Source organism: Hyla sarda, chromosome 4 (genome assembly GCF_029499605.1).
Source record: "Hyla sarda isolate aHylSar1 chromosome 4, aHylSar1.hap1, whole genome shotgun sequence".
Lineage (NCBI taxonomy): Eukaryota > Metazoa > Chordata > Amphibia > Anura > Hylidae > Hyla > Hyla sarda.
The window spans coordinates 268,339,106-268,360,824 of NC_079192.1; the positions used below are offsets into that span (position 1 = coordinate 268,339,106).

The following is a 21,719-nucleotide window of genomic DNA, read 5'->3' on the forward strand; positions in this document are numbered from 1 at the left end:
ACCTGTCTCAGGAATTGTCCAGAGTAGAAGCAAATCCCCATAGCAAACCTATTCTGCTCTGTTTAATTTTCTGGAGCCAGTTGATATATAAAAACATTTTTTTTCCTGGAATACCCCTTTAATTATGGCTGTGTATAAACTCTGTATAGGACATGCATTTTGTCATGCCCCAGCATGTTTGTCATCCCTGCAGTGTTACACATAAGAAATTAAACTGGGCATATCCTCAGTGCTGGATCAGATGGGAGGCAAACATATGGCTGCAGGTTAAGCTCCATACACGTGGAGCCAGGAATTAGTTTACATAGTCAGGGTTGCCCTAGGCACTTTTTTAAGTCATTTTTGGTATCCAGTCCACAGCACAGCAACAGTAGCAGCAGCTACTGTTTGCAATAACTCCACCACTGTCTTTAGAAAGATTCTTTAGTCTTTTCACACAAAGAGGTATATAACACTATACGTATACATTTTCTAACTTTACTTCAGAAACTGATTAAAGGGGTACTCCTGTGGAAAAATAAATTTTTTTCATATCAACTGGCTCCAGAAAGTTAAACAGATTTGTAAATTACTTCTATTAAAGGAGTAGTCCTGATAAACTTATCAACTATCCTAGGGATAGGGGATACGTTTCAGATCACGGGTGGTCCGACCGCTGGTGCCCATCCCCCCCCCCCGTGATCTCCTGTACTCAATGGCAGAGCCAGAGCACTGCCTTCGGTGATCTCCGGCTCTGCCATAGCGCTGTATTGGGGGGGGGGGGGGGGGGGGGGGTCAGCCGCCGCTTCGTTCGGTGGTCAACATGCCCCCTTCCTGCAGGCTGCCGGGGCCCTGTGCAGGAGATCGCGGGGGGCCCCAGCGGTCAGACCCGTCCCGTCCCGTCCCCCCGTCCCCCCCCGCGATCTGAAACTTGTCCCCTGTCCTTTAGGATAGGGGATAAGTTTTTAAGGACTGGACTACTCCTTTAAAAATCTTAATCCTTTCAGTACTTAGCTGTTGTATACTGCAGAGGAAGTTTATGTTCTGTCTGACCACAGTGCTCTCTGCTGACACCTCTGACTGTGTTAGGAACTGTCCAGAGTAAAAGCAAATCCCCATAGAAAACCTCTCCTGCTCAGGACAGTTCCAGACATGGACAGAGGTGTCAGCAGAGAGCACTGTGGTCAGACTGAAAATAACTACTCAACTTCCTTTTGAGCATACAGCAGCTGGTAAAGTACTGGAAAGATTTCGATTTTTTAATGGCAGTAATTTACAAATCTGTTTAACTTTCTGGCACCTGTAGATTTAAAAAAATAAATCCACTAGAGTACTGCTTTAAGTGTCAAGTTGAAAACTCCTTTAAACTACAGTAATCAGTAACTGGCATGAAAGATTTTGATGCCAAATCTGTAATTTTTTATCTTTCTACTCACTTGCATTCGACCGCTACAAGCCTACAAACAGAGCAGTCTCCTAATTATATCACCAAGCTTACTAGTCCTCTCCATGCATTAGCATGCTCCATTTGAAGGCTTACAGCCAAGGAATGCAGTTGAGTTAAGAGATAAAAAATTACAGATTCAGAATCAGAGTCTTTTGAAGGAATACTCCAGAGAATACATTTTTTTTAAATCAACTGTTGCCAGAAAGACTACACAACTTCTTCCAGGGCATACAGAAGCTGATAAATTCTGGAAGGCTTTTAAAGAGAATGGGTCATCTAGATTTTTTTTACTTCATAGAGACAGATACAGAAACATTATTTTTTCTAATCAATTTATATTTTCTCTTTGCACTAATTTTTATTTCCTTTTTGGTGCATTATTATGGAGGTTGCCATCTTGCCTGAGCTGTTTTTAACAGCATTTAGTGATGTGCTTTACAGCAGGACCATAGACAACAATAGACACAATCTGTTCCATTCATGAATTGGAGACATAACTGGGCATTCTCTGTGGAAGGGAAATGCTGATCTCTGTTGTGAATGGTGGTGGATCCAGTATTATCTATCTACTTGTGTCATCTTTCACTGTGCTCCTGTCTGTGCCTATACGAAAGGCATTACTGGGAAATTATCTCTACAGAACAGGAAGCCTAGTGACCAGAATTGAAACTGCAAGATTTCAGGATAATTTATAAAATATAGATGATAAAATGAAAAATTAGAAGAAAAAAGAAGCAGCAATATATTAAGATAGCACAGTGTGTGGCAGTATTATATTCAGGGGGTGCAGTGTATGGCAGCATTGTATTCAGGGGGCACAGTGTGTGGAAGTAGAACATTCAAACAGTACAGTGTGTGCCATTAGTAGTATTTCCCTTTAACCTCTCCCTTTAACCTCTTGTGCCCTCTTTTAATCCTGGTTCGGCTGGGTTCACACGTAGGTGTCGCAATGACGGTTTTCATTTTCCGTTAAACTGCAAGCAGTGTGTAAATAGCTGTGCAGTAAACTGCGGTTTCACTTACATGTCAGTGCAGCTGTGGTTCATGCATGGTGCGACCTGCTCATGTGAACCTGGCCTCAGTGTGCAACTCAGACCTTCATCTGATGGCAGACCAGAATAAGTGGACCTTAACTAAAAGTAGTTGGGTACCCCTGATTTCTTATTCAATGAAATCAGTCATTTTGGGGGTCTGACAAACCAAATTTAACATAAATCTCATATTGATCATCTTTAATTCCACAGCTTTGGAAGGTTTATTAAAGGTTAAATACAAAAAGCCCTACATTTCTATAGGATGGTTAGCCTGTTCTTTCAATAAACTAGATTTACCAAGACTTGCATATAAAAATATTTATTCAGAAGAGTATAAACATACTGTATGTGTATTAAAAATATTCAAGTGTGACTCATATAATATTGGTCCAACACCCACTTCACTAAATTACAATACATAAAAATAAAGCTGGGAACTGTAAAATATGTAATAAAGTGCTGTTCTTGAAATATTTATGGGCTAGACATCAAAAATAATGTTGTTACATAGTCTACCTTGAGCAATTTCAACTAAAACCACCTTCCAAAACACCTCCCAAAGAATAACAAAACAATCATTCCAAAAACCACAATGCACATTTAAATCCATGTACGTGCTAAGAAAATAAATGCTTAAGGCCAGGATTCCACCAGTTTTTTTGTGCTGCGTTTTTTGTGATTAAAAAAACGCCTGAAAAAACACCAGTGCAATGTCCTGCGTCTGGCGTTTTTGTGTGGAAATTGCATTTTTGTCACCTTTTGGCATTTATTTATTTTTTTTGGTACCCAAAATGTGTTGGGTACCACAAAAAAAAAAAAGGATGCTGCAGTGATGAAAAACCTTTTATTAAACGAAATGTACCGTATATATTTTATAACAAACTTTTTACCATTTTTTAATAAAGTGTGTGTGTTTCACTTTTTTCCTCTATGTTTTACATTTTTTAGGTAGTACTACTACTCCCAGCATGGAACACACTGTTCCATGCTGGGAGTAGTAGTACCTGTAGTAATAGACAGATTGCCCCGGGTCTCAGTCCTGACACCCAATGCGATCGTCCATTATATAGCACAGATGCGGCTGTATACATCGCTCACATCTCTGCTCTGTACTCCGGCCAGTGATGTGAATAGAACATAATTCATTCATATTTCCCACCCAGAGCTGTGATTGGCCAGATGGATTCAGCCAATCACAGCTCTGAGAGAAATATGAATGAGTGAGTGGCCGGCCCGGAGTAAAGTGCAGAGCAGGGATGCAAGCGATGTATACAGCCGCTCCATCTCTGCTATAGACAGGACGATCACAGCGGGTGTCAGTAGTGACATCCACTGTGATGTGTCCTTAAGCAGGCACTACTACTCCCAACATGGAGCACACTCTGCTCCGTGCTGGGAGCTGTAGTATCTGCATTAATAGACAGATTGCAGCGAGTGTAACTTCTGACACCCGCTGTGATCTGTCTATTAATGCAGGTACTACAGCTCCCAGCAAGAGGCAGAGTGTGCTCCATGTTGGGAGTAGTAGTGCCTGCTTAAGGACACATCACAGTGGATGTCACTACTGACACCCGCTGTGATCGTCCTGTCTATAGCAGAGATGCCGCTCTCCTATGGTCCCCTGCACTGTCGTATATATACACATATTCCTATTTCTCACAGAGAGCTGTGATTGGCTGAAACCATCTGGCCAATCACAGCTCTGCAGGAAATATGAATAGGTGTATATATACGTCAGGGTGGGGGGACCATAGAAGAGCGCCCGCCGCATCTATACATTATACAGAAAGATCGCAACGGGCGATCTGTCTATTAGTACAGGTACTACTACTCCCATCATGGAACAGTGTGTTCCATACTGGGAGTAGAAGTACTGCCTAAAAAAAATGTAAAAAAATTAAGAAAAAAAGTGGAAAACACACACACAATACATTTTTATAATTGTCGGCTACATTATTTTTATTTCCCCGCACACATAAATTGATCCCTGTTTAAAAAGTAATACATTTTTTTTTTATAAAAAATATAAATTTCGTTAGATCCAATTTTTTCCTTCACTACTGTATCTTTTTTGTAATTTTTTTTAATCTTACCCTATGAAATTTTATTCAAAACAGGTATCTTGATCACTTTTTTGGATCGCTAAAGTCCAAAAAAGATTAAAAACCGCCCACAAAAATGCCAAAGTTAAAACCCACATATGGTTCTTCTTGGCGTTTTCTCACTCCCATAGACTTCTATTGGAGCAAAATACCACGATTTTGACTAAAAACGCTGGTTTGAGCTAAATACTGCGTTTTTTGGAAAACGCAAAGGAGCTAAAAAAACACCAAAAAAGTTAAAAAACGCCAAAAGGATAAAAAAAACGCCAAAGTGAAAAAACGCCAAGTGGAATTAGAAATTTGCAATGTCTCATTGATTTACAGCTAACATCTGGCCGCAGCGTCTTTTGGCCCAAAAAACGCCATGCGGCAGAATTGCCGTTTTTCTTGGCGTTTTTGGAAAATAAAAAAAACAAGTGGAATCCTAGCCTAAGCAAACAAAAGGTACCTAATGTTAATCTGTCAGTCTAGCTCCAAAGATTTACAGTTGTTGTTTTTTATGTTCATAATTTCTCTACAGCTTATAATCGTGACAATCATGTCAGGAGATCTGCCCGGGATGGGAACCACACATACATACTGCTAGGTTACTGCCTAACCATAACATTGGACATAGGACCTATGGGGGACATTTATCAAAACCTGTGTAGAGGAAGAGTAGTGCAGTCACTCATAGCAACCGATCAGATCACCTCTTTAATTTCCTAAAGGTCTTTTGAAAAATGTAAGAAGCAATCTTATTGGTTGCTATGGGCAACCGCACCACTTTATGATAAATCTCCCACTATGTGTTTAAGATCACCAAATGACATAGAGCTCTGTTAAGAATGACTGCGTCACTGGGAAGTAAATGAACACTGGGAGCCACTTGACCATTCATGCATCCTTTTATCAACCATATTGCGTTTTATTTCACCAAATCTTTAATTTGTGTCTCCATTTAGTTCTTTATTGGGTTGTTTTTGATCCTGGCACTTCAAATAACAGCAGGAGTTTTGGGAGTGGTCTATAAACCACAGGTAAGTTAGCACCTACAGCATCGCACATAAGTGAGTATACCCCTCACATTTTTCTAAATATTTAATTATGTATTTTCATGTGACAACACCAAAAAAAAAAAACTCTGCTACAATGTAAAGTAGCACAGCAAAAGTGAGTACTTTGGCAACAAAAGTGAGTACACCCCTAAGTGGGAATGTCTAAATCTGGCCATATTTCCTACTCGGTGCCATGTGACTCATTAGTGTTACGAGATCTTAAGTGTGAATGGGAAGCAGATGTCTTTGCACACATTTGGTGTTATTTCTCTCATATTCTCTAATACTGGCCATTGGAGGTTCAACCCAGCACCTCATTGCAATAAACTCTCTCAGGATCTGAAAAAAGGAATTGTTGCTCTACCTAAAGATGGCCTATGCTACACAAAGATTGCCAAGACCATGAAACTGAGTTGCAGCACTGTGGGCAAGACCACACAGTGGTTTCACAGGACAAGCTTAGTGCACATGCTTAGTGTCATATTGAGAAGTTGTCTTTGGGAAATAGATGTATAAGTGATGCCAGCATTGCTGCAGAGATAAAAAAATATAAAAAAAAAAGGTGATGGTCAGCCTGTCAGTGCACAGGCCATATGCTGCACACTGCATCAAATTGGTCTGTAAGGCTGTTATTCCAGAAGGAAGCCTCCTCTAAAGAATGCACAAGAAAGCCCACAAACAGTTTGCTGAAGACAAGAAGACTAAGGACATGGATTACTGGGCCATGTCCTGTGGTTCAATGAGACCAAGATAAACCTATTTGGTTCAAATACTGTCAAGCGTGTGGGGTGGCATCCAGGTAAGAAGTACAAAGACAAATGTGTGTTACCTTCAGTCAAGCATGGTGGTAGGAGTGTCATGGCCTATTCCTGCATTAGTGCTTCTGGCACTGTGAAATTACAGTTTATTGAGGGAACCATGAATGGAATATGTACTGTGACATAATGGGCCTCAGGGCAGTATACCAACATGATAACTACCCCAAACAAAACTTCAAAACGACCATTGCCTTGCTAAAGAAGCTGAGGGTAGAGGTAATGAACTGACCAAGCATGTCTCCAGACCTAAACCATATTGAGCATCTGTGAGCAGTGGTGTACCAAGGGGGGGGAGGGGGGGGCAAGGGGGGTGCTCTGCATATACCTATGGGGAAGGGAGGGAGATGGTGGGGGCTCTGCATATACCTATGGGAAAGGGAGGGAGAGGGGGGGTGCTCTGCATATACCTATGGGGAAGAGGGGGGATGTAGCTCTGCATATACCTATGGGGAAGGGAGGGAGAGGGGGTGCTCTGCATATACCTATCGGAAAGGGAGGGAGGGGATGCTCTGCATATACCTATGGGAAAGGGAGGGAGAGGGGGGGCTCTGCATATACCTATGGGGAAGGGGGGTGTAGCTCTGCATATACCTATGGGGAAGGGGGGTGTAGCTCTGCATATACCTATGGGGAAGGGGGGGGTGGGGGGGTGCTCTGCATATACCTATGGGGAAGAGGGGGTGTAGCTCTGCATATACCTATGGGGAAGGGAGGGAGAGGGGGGTGCTCTGCATATACCTATGGGAAAGGGAGGGAGAGGGGGGGTGCTCTGCATATACCTATGGGGAAGAGGGGGGAGTGTAGCTCTGCATATACCTATGGGGAAGGGGGGGTCTGGGGGGATGCTCTGCATGTACCTATGGGGAAGAGGGGGGGGTAGCTCTGCATATACCTATGGGGAAGGGAGGGAGAGGGGGTGCTCTGCATATACCTATGGGAAAGGGAGGGAGGGGGTGCTCTGCATATACCTATGGGAAAGGGAGGGAGAGGGGGGTGCTCTGCATATACCTATGGGGAAGGGGGGTGTAGCTCTGCATATACCTATGGGGAAGGGGGGTGTAGCTCTGCATATACCTATGGGGAAGGGGGGTTGTGGGGGGGTGCTCTGCATATACCTATGGGGAAGAGGGGGGGTGTAGCTCTGCATATACCTATGGGGGAGGGGGTGTAGCTCTGCATATACCTATGGGGAAGGGGGGAGTAGCTATGCCTATACCTATGGGGAAGGGGGTGTAGCTCTGTATATACCTATGGGGAAGAGGGGGGTGTAGCTCTGCATATACCTATGGGAAAGATGGGGGTATAGCTCTGCATATACCTATGGGGAAGAGGGGGGTGTAGCTCTGCATATACCTATTGGAAAGAGGGGGTGTAGCTCTGCATATACCTATGGGGAAGGGAGGGAGAGGGGGTGCTCTGCATATACCTATGGGAAAGGGAGGGAGGGGGTGCTCTGCATATACCTATGGGAAAGGGAGGGAGAGGGGGTGCTCTGCATATTCCTATGGGGAAGGGGGGTGTAGCTCTGCATATACCTATGGGGAAGGGGGGTTGTGGGGGGGTGCTCTGCATATACCTATGGGGAAGAGGGGGGTGTAGCTCTGCATATACCTATGGGGGGAGGGGGGTGTAGCTCTGCATATACCTATGGGGAAGGGGGGAGTAGCTATGCCTATACCTATGGGGAAGGGGGGTGTAGCTCTGTATATACCTATGGGGAAGAGGGGGTGTAGCTCTGCATGTACCTTTGGGGAAGGGGAGGGTGTAGCTCTGCATATACCTATGGGGAAGAGGGGGGTGTAGTTCTGCATATACCTATTGGAAAGAGGGGGTGTATCTCTGCATATACCTATGGGAAAGATGGGGGTATAGCTCTGCATATACCTATTGGGAAGAGGGGGTGTAGCTCTCCATATACCTATGGGAAAGAGGGGGTGTAGCTCTGCATATACCTATGGGAAAAAGGGGGGTGTAGCTCTGCACATACCTATGGGGAAGAGAGGGGTGTAGCTCTGCATATACCTATGGGAAAGAGGGGGAGGTGTAGCTCTGCATATACCTATGGTAAAGAGGGGGAGGTGTAGCTCTGCATATACCTATGGGGAAGAGGGGGGGTGTAGCTCTGCATATACCTATGGGGAAGAGGGGGTGTAGCTCTGCATATACCTATGGGAAAGAGGGGGTGTAGCTCTGCATATGCCTATGGGGAAGAGGGGGGTGTAGCTCTGCATATACCTATGGGAAAGAGGGTGTGTAGCTCTGCATATACCTATGGGAAAGATGGGGGGGTGTAGCTCTGCATATACATATGGGGAAGAGGGGGATGTAGCTCTGCATATACCTATTGGGAAGAGGGGGGTACCTATGGGAAAGAGGGTGGGGTGTAGCTCTGCATATTCCTATGGGAAAGAGGGGGGTGTAGCTCTGCATATACCTATGGGGAAGGGGGGTGTAGCTCTGCATATACCTATGGGGAAGGGGGGGGGTGTAGCTCCACATATACATATGGGAAAGAGGGGAGGGTGTAGCTCTGCATATACCTATGGGAACGAGGGGGTGTAGCTCTGCATATACCTATGGGATAGAGGGGTGTAACTCTGCATATACCTATGGGAAAGAGGGGGGTGTAGCGTAGCTCTGCATGTACCTATGGGAAAGAGAGGGGGTGTAACTCTGCATATACCTATGGGAAAGAGAGGGGGTGTAATTCTGCATATACCTATGGGAAAGAGGGGGTTACCTGGCTACCTACCTCCCTGCCCTTTTACTGTGCAGGACACCAAGGAGGGCATTATTACAGTTTGTGGGAAAATTGTGTCGAGGAGGGGACGGCACTGAAAAAATGCGGAGTCTGACATGTTTTTCCGCAGATGTTAAGAAATCCACATGGCAGTCTTATCCGGACAGAGAAGAAAAGGAAAGAGGACGCCACTGATCAGAAAAGACGTAATTGTGAGTCCCAAAATGTAACTGTAATCACTTATATGGTATACACATCCTGTGTACAGCTGATATCTACCGCCATATGGTCCTGTATATAATCGCTTATATTGTATACAGATTCTTTATAGCATACTGGTCTGTATATAGTGGTTTCATTCAGTACAGTATGGCGGTATTATCCAGTTATTGTGTGGTGGTATATATTTACTCCTTGTATACCAGTATTTTTGGTCATGGAAATTTACCTACGTTAAAGTGTCTCTTACATATATAAATTTTTATTTATTGTGTGTGGGATTTGGGTGGAATAGGAGCGTGGCAGAAGATTGACGAGGAGGGGAGGGAGGGGGTGTAATTAAGGGGGGTGCATGTGTGTGGGGGGGGGGGGTGCCAAACAAAGGGTCCGCCCTGGGTGCCAAATGCTCTAGGTACGCCCCTGTCTGTGAGGCACTCTCAAATGGAGGGTGGGGTCGTGCAAGGTCCCAATTTGGACATTTTCACATACGGTGTGCTCACTTTTATTGTCAAGATTTAGACATTAAAGGCTATGGGGGGAATTTATCATTGTATATAGAGCTGTTTTGTGTCTATTTTTTTGCTCAAAAATTTGCGCAAGTGTTTTTTTGCATCTTTTTTGGTGCAAATTTTGATAGAATTTTTTATCCCCTTGTCTACGGTTAAGTTTACCATAGAGCACTTTCTACTGTAGAATCAAATTTACTAGTTGCATTTTTTTTTGTGCAAAAAAAATGCGCAAACGACATTTTCTTGCGCAAATATACACCACCTCGGAGGACACGTACCAAAAGTGTCTATTTTGACACAGTAAGGACTTCTACTCCCATCATGGAGAGACTCTGCCCAAGATGGGAGTTGTAGTCCAGGGGCTGAGGTGCAGATTGCAGCAGGTCACTATCCAGAGACCTGCTGCGATCCGCATTTATTAACTATACAAGCCGGCGGTACATGCGGCTTCACTGCGCTGCACGCCGCTCCTGTATACACTGTCATAATTCATAATTAGTGTTGAGCGGCATAGGCCATATTCGAATTTGCGAATATTCGCGAATATATGGACGAATATTCGCCATATATTCGCGAATATTCGCATATTCGTAATGGTCCCGTTTTATTTTCGCATATGCGAACATTCGCGTATGCGAAAATTAGCATATACGACAATTAGTTTAAGCGAAAACTCGCATATACGAAAATTAGCATACGTAAATTTTCGCATATGCGAAAATTCGCACACCAGTCTCACACAGTAGTATTAGACCCTTCTTTACACCACACAAGCTGGAAGCAGAGAGGGGTGATCACTGTGATGTGTACTGTGAAAAAAAATAAAAAAAATTACGAATATTCGTAATTACGAATAAATAGCGCTATATTCGCGAATTTGCAAATATGCGAGCAACACTATTCATAATCCCCGCCGCCGGGACACGGGACTCTGATTGGTCAATAACTATCCACCAATCAGAGCTCCCGTCTCCCTGCGGGGATTATGAATTATAAGAGCTGTATATAGGAGCCAGCGGCAGCGCAGTGTAGCCGCATGTCCCGCTTCTTGTATAGTTAATGAATGCGGATCGCAGGAGAGTGATCTGACCCTCTGCCCTTGGACTACTACTATCATGGGACAGAGTCTGTCCCATGATGGGAGTAGTTGTAATACCGCAGCGCTGCTGAGGGATGGCACTTGCACATCCCCCAGCTGCGGGACTTTTAGGACTACTACTCCCATCATGGACAGACTCTGCCCATGATGGGAGTTATAGTCCAGGGGCGGAGGTGCAGATCACACTGGGTCATTCTGCAGAGACCCGCTGCGATCTGCATTTATTAAGATAACAAGCCAGCGGTACATGCGTCTACACTGCGTTGCCACCGGCTTCTATATACACTGTCATAATTCATAATCCCCGCTGCCGGGAGAGGGGAGCTCTGATTGATCAATAGCTATTGACCAATCAGAGCTCCCATGTTCCGGCGGGGATTATGAATTATGACAGTGTATATAGAAGCCTGTGGCAGCGCAGTATGGACACGTGTACCGCCGGTTTGTATAGTTAATAAATGGGGATCGCAACAGATCTCCAGAGAATGATCTGCTGCAATCCACATTTCAGTTAAAAAGCCAGCGGTACATGAGTCTACACTGCGCTGCCACTGGCTTCTATATACACTGTAATAATTCATAATCCCCGCCGCCGGGAGAGGGGAGCTCTGATTGACTGACATAATTCATAATCCCTGCCAACGGAACACGGGAGCTCTGATTGGTGGATAGCTATTAATAGCTATCCACCAATCAGAGCTCCCATGTTCCGTTGGTGGGGATTACGAATTATGTCAGTGTATATAGAAGAGAATAGAGGTGGTCGGCACTTCGGTTCCTCACCCGGTGCACGAAGAAAAAGAATATGCAGTTGAAGAAGTCTCGGCACTCGGGATTTCTTTTCAAGGTTTATTCAAGTACTTCCAGCGTACTGCTGCACGCGCCTCGGCTCACACCTGAGCCTTTCAAACAGCTAGTGAAATCTCCGGACATGACATCATTTAAATCATACAAAGGTAGGCGTAACATAGATATGTAAATTTCATGAAAATATAACATAGATATCACCTCTATTAGTAACAAAGCAATATTCGCAAGGCTAGCGAGTATATAACTAAATACAGAGTAACAATATATAATTTGAACAGAGCATACTTCTGAAGGTGTTCACATTCAAGCGGTTTTTTGCTGTGCCTGTGAGAAAGAGATAAAAAAATTGTCATAAACATAATCTTGAGAGGTTATATATATTTTTATAGTTGTGGTACTTCATATTCCCGGTTAAGACCCTTTGGAAAAATAGTATTCAATGTATGAATCCAATATGCCTCTCGAAGACGGAGTAATTTCTTAATATCCCCACCTCGTCTCGGGTATCTAATTTGTTCTATTATTTGGAAACGAAGTTGAGCTATATTATGATTTTTCTCATGGAAATGATGTGGCACAGGAAGCAGTAAATTCTGACATTTGATCGTAGACTTATGTTTACTTATGTAAAACCAGCTGACAAGGGCGGTGCGGTCGTTATAATGGACCGCACCGCCTATGTCAATGAAATACGAGACAACTTAATGATGTTGCAACTTTCCTGTGAGGTAGAGAAGGAGTGCACGGTAGAGCGAGGGGGGCATTTCTATATTTGCACAAGATTTATCAAAGGAGTGTAACGAGTGTAAAGAGTGTACAATAGACAAGAAGTGTAAATGGGTAGAACTGTGTCTACAGTAGACAAATAATGATAAATCTCCCCCTATGTGTTTAGTTATTTGAGGGGACACAACATAAAACACTATTATACAGGCTGTGCACTCACTATTACATTGTAGCAGAGAGGCATTTCTTCAGTGTTGTCACAGGAAAAGATATAAAAGCATATTTACAAAAATGTGAGAGGTGTACTTATGTATATGAGATACTTTGTATTTTACTATTTGCTGCAAATTGTAAATTAAAGCAACATTAATTTAGCACAAATTTTTCTTTGCTTTTCCTTTTAAGTTGGAAGAACAAGTTAACAAAACTTTGGTTGGGCTTATACCATTAAATAATCAACCCTTAGACTTACAAAAAGCACTGGAGCAACTCCAAGAAGAGGTAAGCCAAAGCAGTCTTTATGTACACAGGCACGTTGATACTGTTTGTGTTGGGAACTTACCTCACCAAGCTCCTGCACCGCATCCTGTGTGGTCTCCTGCTTCTGATTCCAATATCTGCCACACAACATTCCAAGATTGGCAGGAAAATGAGGGCCATGTGGCATAGCAGGGGAAGCAGACCAATTAGAAGGCTGGGTTGCCAATCAGAGTTGGCCTCCTATGCCTTTTCATAGTGTGTATCTAAAGGGATGTCTGCTGGCCATAGATGCCAGTGATTGGTCTATTAAAACCTTCATTATAATTACTATATACTCAACTTTCCCTGGATCCTGACCATTTGCCTTGTTTCCTGAGTCCACGATTTTGCCTGTTGTTACTCTTTTTGTTTGAATGCTGCCTGTTTGTTTTGCCTTTGGTTCTGCATTGCTCTTCTGGTTTTGACTTTTTGGCCTGTTTACAGTTTTTTCTTAGCACTCTGATTTTATCTAATACATGTGTGTTTAATACTGGCATGGCTTGGCTGATCTTACCTGGTTGGTGTCTGCTGTTTAGGGAAGATAGTCCAAGCAGGTAGAAACAGTGGCTGGGATCACTCCCCCCCCCCTCTCTTTTTCCGATGGCCACGCCCCATGACAAAAAATTTTGGGGCAATGCTCCAGAATCTGGCACACAACCCGACAAAACATGTCGGGTTTACAATAGTAAATCAGGGCCATTGACTTAAAGAACTTTCACTGAAGAATGCTCCACATTAGTTCTAAACAAGGGGTAGGCCAAGGGGTAGACCATGTAACTGCTATGGGGCCTATGGGATAGTGGGGCCCAAGTGTGGTTGTCTAATCTGTCTCTATGAGCCCCCCTCCAGAACAAATTATGTGCACCAATCACAAGTCTCCCACTTTTCCTCTATCTTCCGAACTGCTAGTCCAGGCAACTGCTGCCTCAGGACTTGGCTGGCCAATGAACAGTAATGTTCAACTGATTCATTGGTCAGCTAAGATGTAACATTTCTGTGGCTCTGGCTTCACTCTCCAGTTAGATTAGCAGTTTGAGAGGTGTGGGGACGATGCCTGGTGAAAGCTTGACAGAGGCCATGAGGGGCCCTATCCTGATTTTTGATGAGGGGTGCCCTGAATCCTATGTATGCCCCTAGCCTGCCCCCTTCTCCCTGGAATAGTATGCAGCTATAACTGTGATTGGAGGAAACTCTGATCCCAGCCATTTAAACCCTTTAACCTTTTACCACGCTCCATTCTTTCTTGGGTGTATTCTTCCACACATATAACCGTACTCTCTATCGTACTTTATTACTAGATCTATGTGCAAGCACCATTGGCTGAGTATAACCTACTACCGATTACAGTGGCTTATAAAATCTTATCATTAACAGAAGTGGTGTGCCTTGCATCACATTCCCATAAAATAGTTTATTACCATTATTTTATAAACAAACTTTTCAAACTTGACAGTCAATTTTATAATTCTAAGTATATATATCTTATAAACTTTGAAGAACTGTGTCACTACATTTTAGTTTTTTTTCAAGTAATGTGGACAGGGCTGCAATAAAATAACCTGGGGAGAGGTTTAGCACCATTTTTGAAAGAAAGTGGCCAGGTTTTTGAATATCTGTTTTCAACTCCTTTTAATACATGTTTGGCTTTAGCATTTTATAGTTAAAGGGGTTATCCAGCATAAGGTGATTTTAGTACGTACCTGGCAGACAGTAATGGACATGCTTAGGAAGGATCTGCGCTTGTCTTGGGCTAAATGGCTATGCTGTGAGATTACCATAACACTGTGGCTAACTTTTTGTGAACTTGTATTTCCTGTTTTCAGTTTTCTTGTTTGCCTACAAATCCCATGATTCCATTTTCCTCCTTCCCACACATCAGCTACCCCACCCATTGAAACATAAATGAGCTGCAGACCTGTGTTTTTCAATCAGGGTGCCTCCAGCCGTTGCATTACTTGCAGATTGCTCTCTCCACCCATTAAAGCAGACAGGCTCCCTGTCATCAGCTGACTAGTGAGTCAGGTCTCGGCCGCATTGCAAGCTGGGAAAAATCCGAGACATCAGTCATTTTGTAGGCTGTTAAAAATAAATATTGGGGTGAAAATCACATAAGAATTGCGAGAAAACCGTCACACACAGGTACAGACACTATATTATGAACTACACTAACTTTACAGCCCCTGTAGCATAGTCAAATAAAAACAATTCCCGTAATACCCCTTTAATGATTTTTGAGTTACTGAATTTGAAAATTCTGTTTTATGAATAAGAAATTCTGTGAAATGCTTCTATTTTTCTATTTCTTAGAACAAATGCTGTGGTATTATTCAAGGCATACAGGACTGGGGAACTGCTGGTTCATCATCATGTCGTTGCACTAAATTATCGGATCCAGACACATGTGGTGCTCAGTACTATAACCAGGTAAAACCACGAGCAGCTATATGACCTAGCTGAATGAGTCTAGGAAATCCTACCCCAAGTAGTGTGTGTGTGTGTGCATGAAGAGTACGTATATGAGCAATAAGTAGAAAACTCTAAATGTACTTACAGGTTTGTATTTCAGCTACTAGTTTTGAGCATACTTTTCAAAAGTGTGACATGCCGGTTTCACAGAACTTTTATAAAATTGCTGGTTCGATTTGGTTTTGATTGACACAAACCAGCAATGAAATAAGTCCCTAGACACGTTTATTACACTGCCTCACAGCTCTAAAGCCCTGTATAATGCTGTTAGGAATTTATGCAAGTAGTTTTAGGGTACACATGCACACGTATGCAGATTTGATGCTCAGGATCTGATGCACATGATTTTCTGCTGCAGATTTAAATGTAAACTAAATGACTGAGCACAGCTTCTAATCTGCAGTTACAAATCCTGTGCATCAAATCTGCGCAGGATGCAGTACGTTGTTTTTTTTGTTTGTTTTTTGAAAAAATCAACAGCTTTTTAGTCTGCCAAGCAAAAAAGATGGATGGATTTTGTCAAGGTTTTAAAAAATTTCCCTTTTTTGGAGTAGCAACAGCTTTTTAGTCTGCCAAACTAGGAAAAGGGCATGGGTTTTGTCAAGGGTTCCAAATATTTATCTTTTAGAAAGTAGCAACAGCTTTTAAATCAGCCAATCAAAGAAAATGACATAGATTTTGTCAAGGGTTTCAAAAATGTTCCTTTTTGCGTGTAGCAGCAGCTTTGGTGTCCCAAAATCGTAAAGAAGAATTAGCTTTTGTATTAAAAGATGGAAAAAAAATCCCTTTTTTGGAGATTATGGGCTGTGTTTGTTTAGGCCTGGTTGAAACTACCAGCAGCAAGGGTAATGGTGGACTAAAGGGATTTTGTAGCCTGCGGACAGCAGGAGGTTAAACAATTTGGGTCTTTCAAATTTTGCCAGGCGGCCCAGGCCTGGCTGGAGTTAACACAAGTAAGGGTGATGGCAGACTAAAGGGACCTGTAGTAGAAAGAGGAAGATTGGTGAGAGTTTTAGTAGCCTGCGGACAGCAGGAGGTTAAAATTTTTTATTTTATTTTTTTGCCGGGCAGCCCAGGCTTGGCTGAAGTTAGCAGCACCAAAGGCTATGGTGGACTTGGTTTTCTAAATTTTGCCAGGCAGCCTAGGCCTGGCTAGAATTAGCAGCAGCAAGGGTGATGGCAGACTAGAGTGACTGGTAGCACACACAACTTCTCCTCATGGCTAGTGCTATCCCTCTATTTAGCAGTGGGGGGGGGGGGGGGGAGCAAACACAGAGATGAGGAAACAGAGCATCTTGGATGAACAATTCCTTTACCAGACATATTTTTGGAGTATTTTAAACTGAATATTCACAAAACTGTGTTAACAAGACAGATGAGTTTCACATGCACTCCCTTTTTACTTTGTTGCTATCACACAACTGGGAAGATACACTGCTCAAAAAAATGAACTTGAACAACACAATGTAACTCCAAGTCATTCACACTTCTGTGAAATCACACTGTCCCCTCAGGAAGCAACACTGATTGACAATCAATTTCACTTGCTGTTGTGCAAATGGAACAGACAACAGGTGGAAATTATGGGCAATTAGCAACACCCCCCAATAAAGGAGTGTTTCTGCTTCTGGTGATGACCACAGACCACTTCTGAGTTTCTATGCTTCCTGGCTGATGTTTTGGTCACTTTTGAATGCTGGCAGTGCTTTCACTCTAGTGGTAGCATGAGACAGAGTCTACAACCCACACAAGTGGCTCAGGTAGTGCAGCTCATCTAGGATGGCACACCAATGCGAGCTGTGGCAGAAAGGTTTGCTGTGTCTGTCAGCGTAGTGTCCAGAGCATGGAGGCGCTACCAGGAGACAGGCCGGTACATCAGGAGATGTGGAGGAGGCCGTAGGAGGGCAACAACCCAGCAGCAGGACCACTACCTCTGCCTTTGTGCAAGGAGGAGCAGAAGGAGCATGCTAGAGCACTGCAAAATAATCTCCAGCAGGCCACAAATGTGTATGTGTCCACTTAAATGGTCAGAAACAGACTCCATGAGGGTGGTATGAGGGCCCGACGTCCACAGGTGGGGGTTGTGCTTACAGCCCAACACCGTGCAGGACATTTGGCATTTGCCAGAGAACACCAAGAATGGCAAATTCGCCACTTGCGCCCTGTGCCCTTCACAGATGAAAGCTGGTTCACACTGAGCACATGTGACAGACGTGACGAGTCTGGAGATGCCGTGGAGAACGTTCTGCTGCCTGCAACATCCTCCAGCATCACCAGTTTGGCGGTGTGTCAGTAATAGTGTGGGGTGGCATTTCTTTGGGGGAGCCGCACAGCCCTCCATGTGCTAGCTAGAGGTAGCCTGACTGCCATTAGGTACCGAGATGAGATCCTCAGACCCCTTGTTAGACCATTTACTGGCCCTGGTATCCTCCTAATGCAAGACAATACTAGACCTCATGTGGCTGGAGTGTGTCAGCAGTTCCTGAAGACTTATCAATAAACTACAGTCATTGAGCTTGGACTCCCATATTGTTGAGTTGATTAGGCAGTGGCTGAATGACAGACAACAGAGGGTTGTAGTCAATGTAGAATATTCAGAGCAAGGTCTTGTTACCAGTGGGGTACCTCAGGGATCAGTACTGGGACCAATTTTGTTTAATATACAGACAGTCCAGTCCCGGTCATACGGGCACATGGAGGCCACACACACTACTGAGCCTCATTTTGACTTGTTTTAAGGACATTACATCATAGTTGGATCAGCCTGTAGTGTGGTTTTCCACTCTGACTTTGAGTGTGACTCCATATCCAGACCTCCATGGGTTGATAAATTTGATTTTTTGATAATTTTTCACATGCATGCCTTTTTACTTTGCTGCTATCACACAACTAAGAAAATATAATACGTTTGAGGAGACCAATAATATTTATGAAAACTTTGTAAACAGGACAGATGCGTGCCACATTCATGCCCTTTTTACTTTGTTGCTGTTGCACAACTAGGAAAATATAATTCATGTTTGATGAAACCAATAATATTTACAAAAACTGTGTTAACAGGGCAGATGCGTGTCACATGCACACACTTTTTACTTCCCTGCTATTTAACAATTAGGAACATATAATGTGTTTTTTGAACCAGGAATATAAACTTACAGTGACTTTATAAGGCTAATGCTTTTTAATGGCACACGCTTTTTAGTCTGCTGCTATGTAACAACCTGTAGATATACAGTTTTTGCGATTAATCCCTGTAGATGGGAGTAAGGTCACGATGCTGTGTTTATGGCACTTTCCTATACTGCTATCATACAGGTCTGCAGCATAGCTTTACTCTGTTCAGTTAGAATGCCCTAACCCGCTGATAAATTCCCTTTGTACTGTGAACACTATTATTGTTGTTAATTTTATACAGATAATTGACATACATTTCATTTCTCCCACAGACATGTTTTTCAGTACTTGTTGACTACTTCAAAAAACATCTTTTAATCATCATTGGAATTGCGTTTGGGCTGGCAGTGGTTGAGGTAATGCTTATGGTTCTCAAGTTGTTTACAGGCCACATGTCTAGTCATTTGTTTTTCATGAAAGGTAGTAAGCACATTTTCAGTCAGTTTGTCCCTTTAACAGTGCTAAATTTGCATTTTGGCATAACTCAACAGTAAATTGGCATTTTTTTTTTTTGGGTCTGGACTGTACAGTACAATAAAATACTGTACAATAAAACACTAAAATTATAACAGTCTGAAACTCTCTGTTGAACATTTAAAATATTATTAAGATGTTGAGAACAAATGGAAATGTGTATGACTGTTGGATGGGACAACTGTACCAGTCAAAAGGTTGAACATGCCTTTTCATTTCATGGTTTTGTGTTTTTTTTTTTTGTATATTTTATATTGAAGACATGAAAACTATGAAGAAGCACGTATAGAATCAGGTAGTAAAACAAAAGAGTGTTAGACAAACCAGAATATAAATTATATTTTATATTCTTCAAATTTTTGCCTTCACAATGTGTTTGAGATAGTCACTTGTGAAATTCAAAGGTAGGATTGGTACACAGAAGAGTTACTCAGATAGAGGATGGACACGGAGTCCCACGTCCACTAGAGACCCTGAAACCATTATATAGGTAGGTATCATAAGAATATTGTCACCCTAGTAGCTCCCAAAAGACAGATACAATACTGATAGGGGGTTCCAGTACATAGTTCTGTACACCCCGGAGCCCTAGGTGTGGATGCTACTGGAAACGTTAACATGTGAACAGAGTTGCAGAGTTCTGCAGAATGAAGGAAAAGCAGCCAACAAGTTTTCAGTGTGCCTGGCTGGGAACTTGTTGAAGTCTGTTGGACTGCATTGTGAAACTGATTGATAAAATGCCAAGAGTTTGCAAAGCTGCATCAAAGCAAAATGGACCTACTTTGAAGACATTAAAATATAAAACATTCAGGTGTAATGCTTTCTTGCTTACTACTTACCCCTTAAGGACACAGCCCATTTTGGCCTAAAAGGAAATCTATCTGCAATATCACCCGCACTAACATTAGTTTCTTGGGGCATGGGCAGTGCTGCGAATCTAGCTCTGGGCACTGTGATGTCAGCTGTATTTGCTGATAAAAGCCACAGGCTGGCACACCTCCTCTCTCACCTCCCAGCATCTCCTTAAATTACATCCAGGGCTCTTTGCTGAGAGATTTGAGTTGCTTGGCTCTTTCCCTTCCTGACATGTGGCTAAGAAATTTGGTAAGCACTGGAAAGATACAGTTTGTTTTTATACCTTAATAGCTATACAACTGTTTCTGCAGCTCTTAACAGCAAATAAAGGTAACAAGTGTTAAAGCCTGCAGGGCTCTATTTGTGGGAGGGTCGTGAGCCTATTTAAGGACCACAATCCCCTTCCTCTGGGCGTGTCTTGTGTTTGCAGTGTTCTCTGTTACCAGAAGCACTGCTGTTAGTTACTACGTTTGGAGGGAGAGCAGTTTGCGTTTGGAGGAAGAGGAGTTCGTGTTTGTGGTTTCGTACAACGTTAGTCAGTAGGCCAGGATAGGTAAGTGCTGTTACCTCGTTAATACGGGGGTAACAGCATGGTTCTTTCCCGCCCCCACCGTGGATTTTTTGTATGCCCACCGTGGCTTTACCTGTCCTTACTACACTCTGTCCCATGTGGCGGTGTTTTTTTTTTACTCATCTGCTGCCCTTGGGTAGTGCTGTTTATTGTCATTGGGGATTCAGGCTTGTTATTTATGCACTCACAAATTCGGGGCCACATCTTCCGACACAGGGTCTGCCCATTCTCAAGTCCACTCCACTCTGTAGCACCTCCAGCAGAGCCCCTGGTGCTGGGCGCACGTCACTACGTCAGTCTTGCGCAGCGTTCATCAGGTGCTGCAGCTGCACGCTGCTGACGCAGGTCATCGGCGTGCTGTGAGTTTTTGCCTCCGCTCTGTGTGGGTGCGCACAGTGTTTCCCTTCCCTGGCGTCACACGCTGGGGGAAGGAAATTCAAAACTCGCCAGCTCTGGGGCAGCATGTTCTGTTGCTGCAGAGCAGTCATTCCGCTTAGGCAAGGGAACAGAAAGCTCGCAGGGCCGCGAATTGCTTATTCATATGTAATGTTATTTTATTGAGTAGGTATTAGTATGTAACACTATGTGCTCAATTGAATAAACATGCAGATGGGTATAATTGGGTCTTTCCACAGGTGGTGGTACACTTCAAGGCCCAAACTTACTTACTTCTCAGCAGGTGTCCTCTTAGGGGGGTCACAAGGTTGGTCTCATCAACTTGACCCATGGGGTGTATGTAGAGCTGGTTGTCTGCTCTAGTTCCCGCATCTTATGGTCATTATTATTGTTTCTGTAGTTTGGATTCGTGTGGTTTAGAGTATTCTGGGACTTATTCATCACCAGCGTTTTCCAGATACAGGTGTGTAATTTATAAAAAAAATGTATATATATACATTTACATATGCAGAAATGCAGGGTGCTTGCATTTACTATTACTGGTCCGTTGCAACATTACAGTGTTCGTTATCTGCTTTGCATAGTCATATCTTTAGAATATCCAGCTGTCTCATCTTACCTATCACATTTTCACGTGGGACTTCCTTACATAGTATTTTCTGACACTCTTTCAGAGCATTTCCCACTCATGCTTGAAAAAAGGGGTAAAAATTTTAATAAATAAGTAAAAAAAAAAAAAAAAGC

The 21,719-nt window shown here is 43.1% G+C and overlaps 1 protein-coding gene across 3 annotated transcripts in view; it reads left to right on the plus strand.

Moving 5' to 3' along the window:
• TSPAN8 (tetraspanin 8) overlaps positions 1-21,719 on the plus strand; it is a 68,174-nt gene that overhangs the window by 40,829 nt on the left and 5,626 nt on the right. For all 3 annotated transcript variants that reach the window (XM_056569378.1, XM_056569376.1, XM_056569377.1), the window contains exons 4-7: positions 5,507-5,581; positions 12,926-13,021; positions 15,347-15,463; positions 18,952-19,035. In XM_056569378.1, coding sequence (XP_056425353.1) covers positions 5,507-5,581; positions 12,926-13,021; positions 15,347-15,463; positions 18,952-19,035 — 372 coding nt within the window. The remainder of the gene's footprint in view (positions 1-5,506; positions 5,582-12,925; positions 13,022-15,346; positions 15,464-18,951; positions 19,036-21,719) is intronic.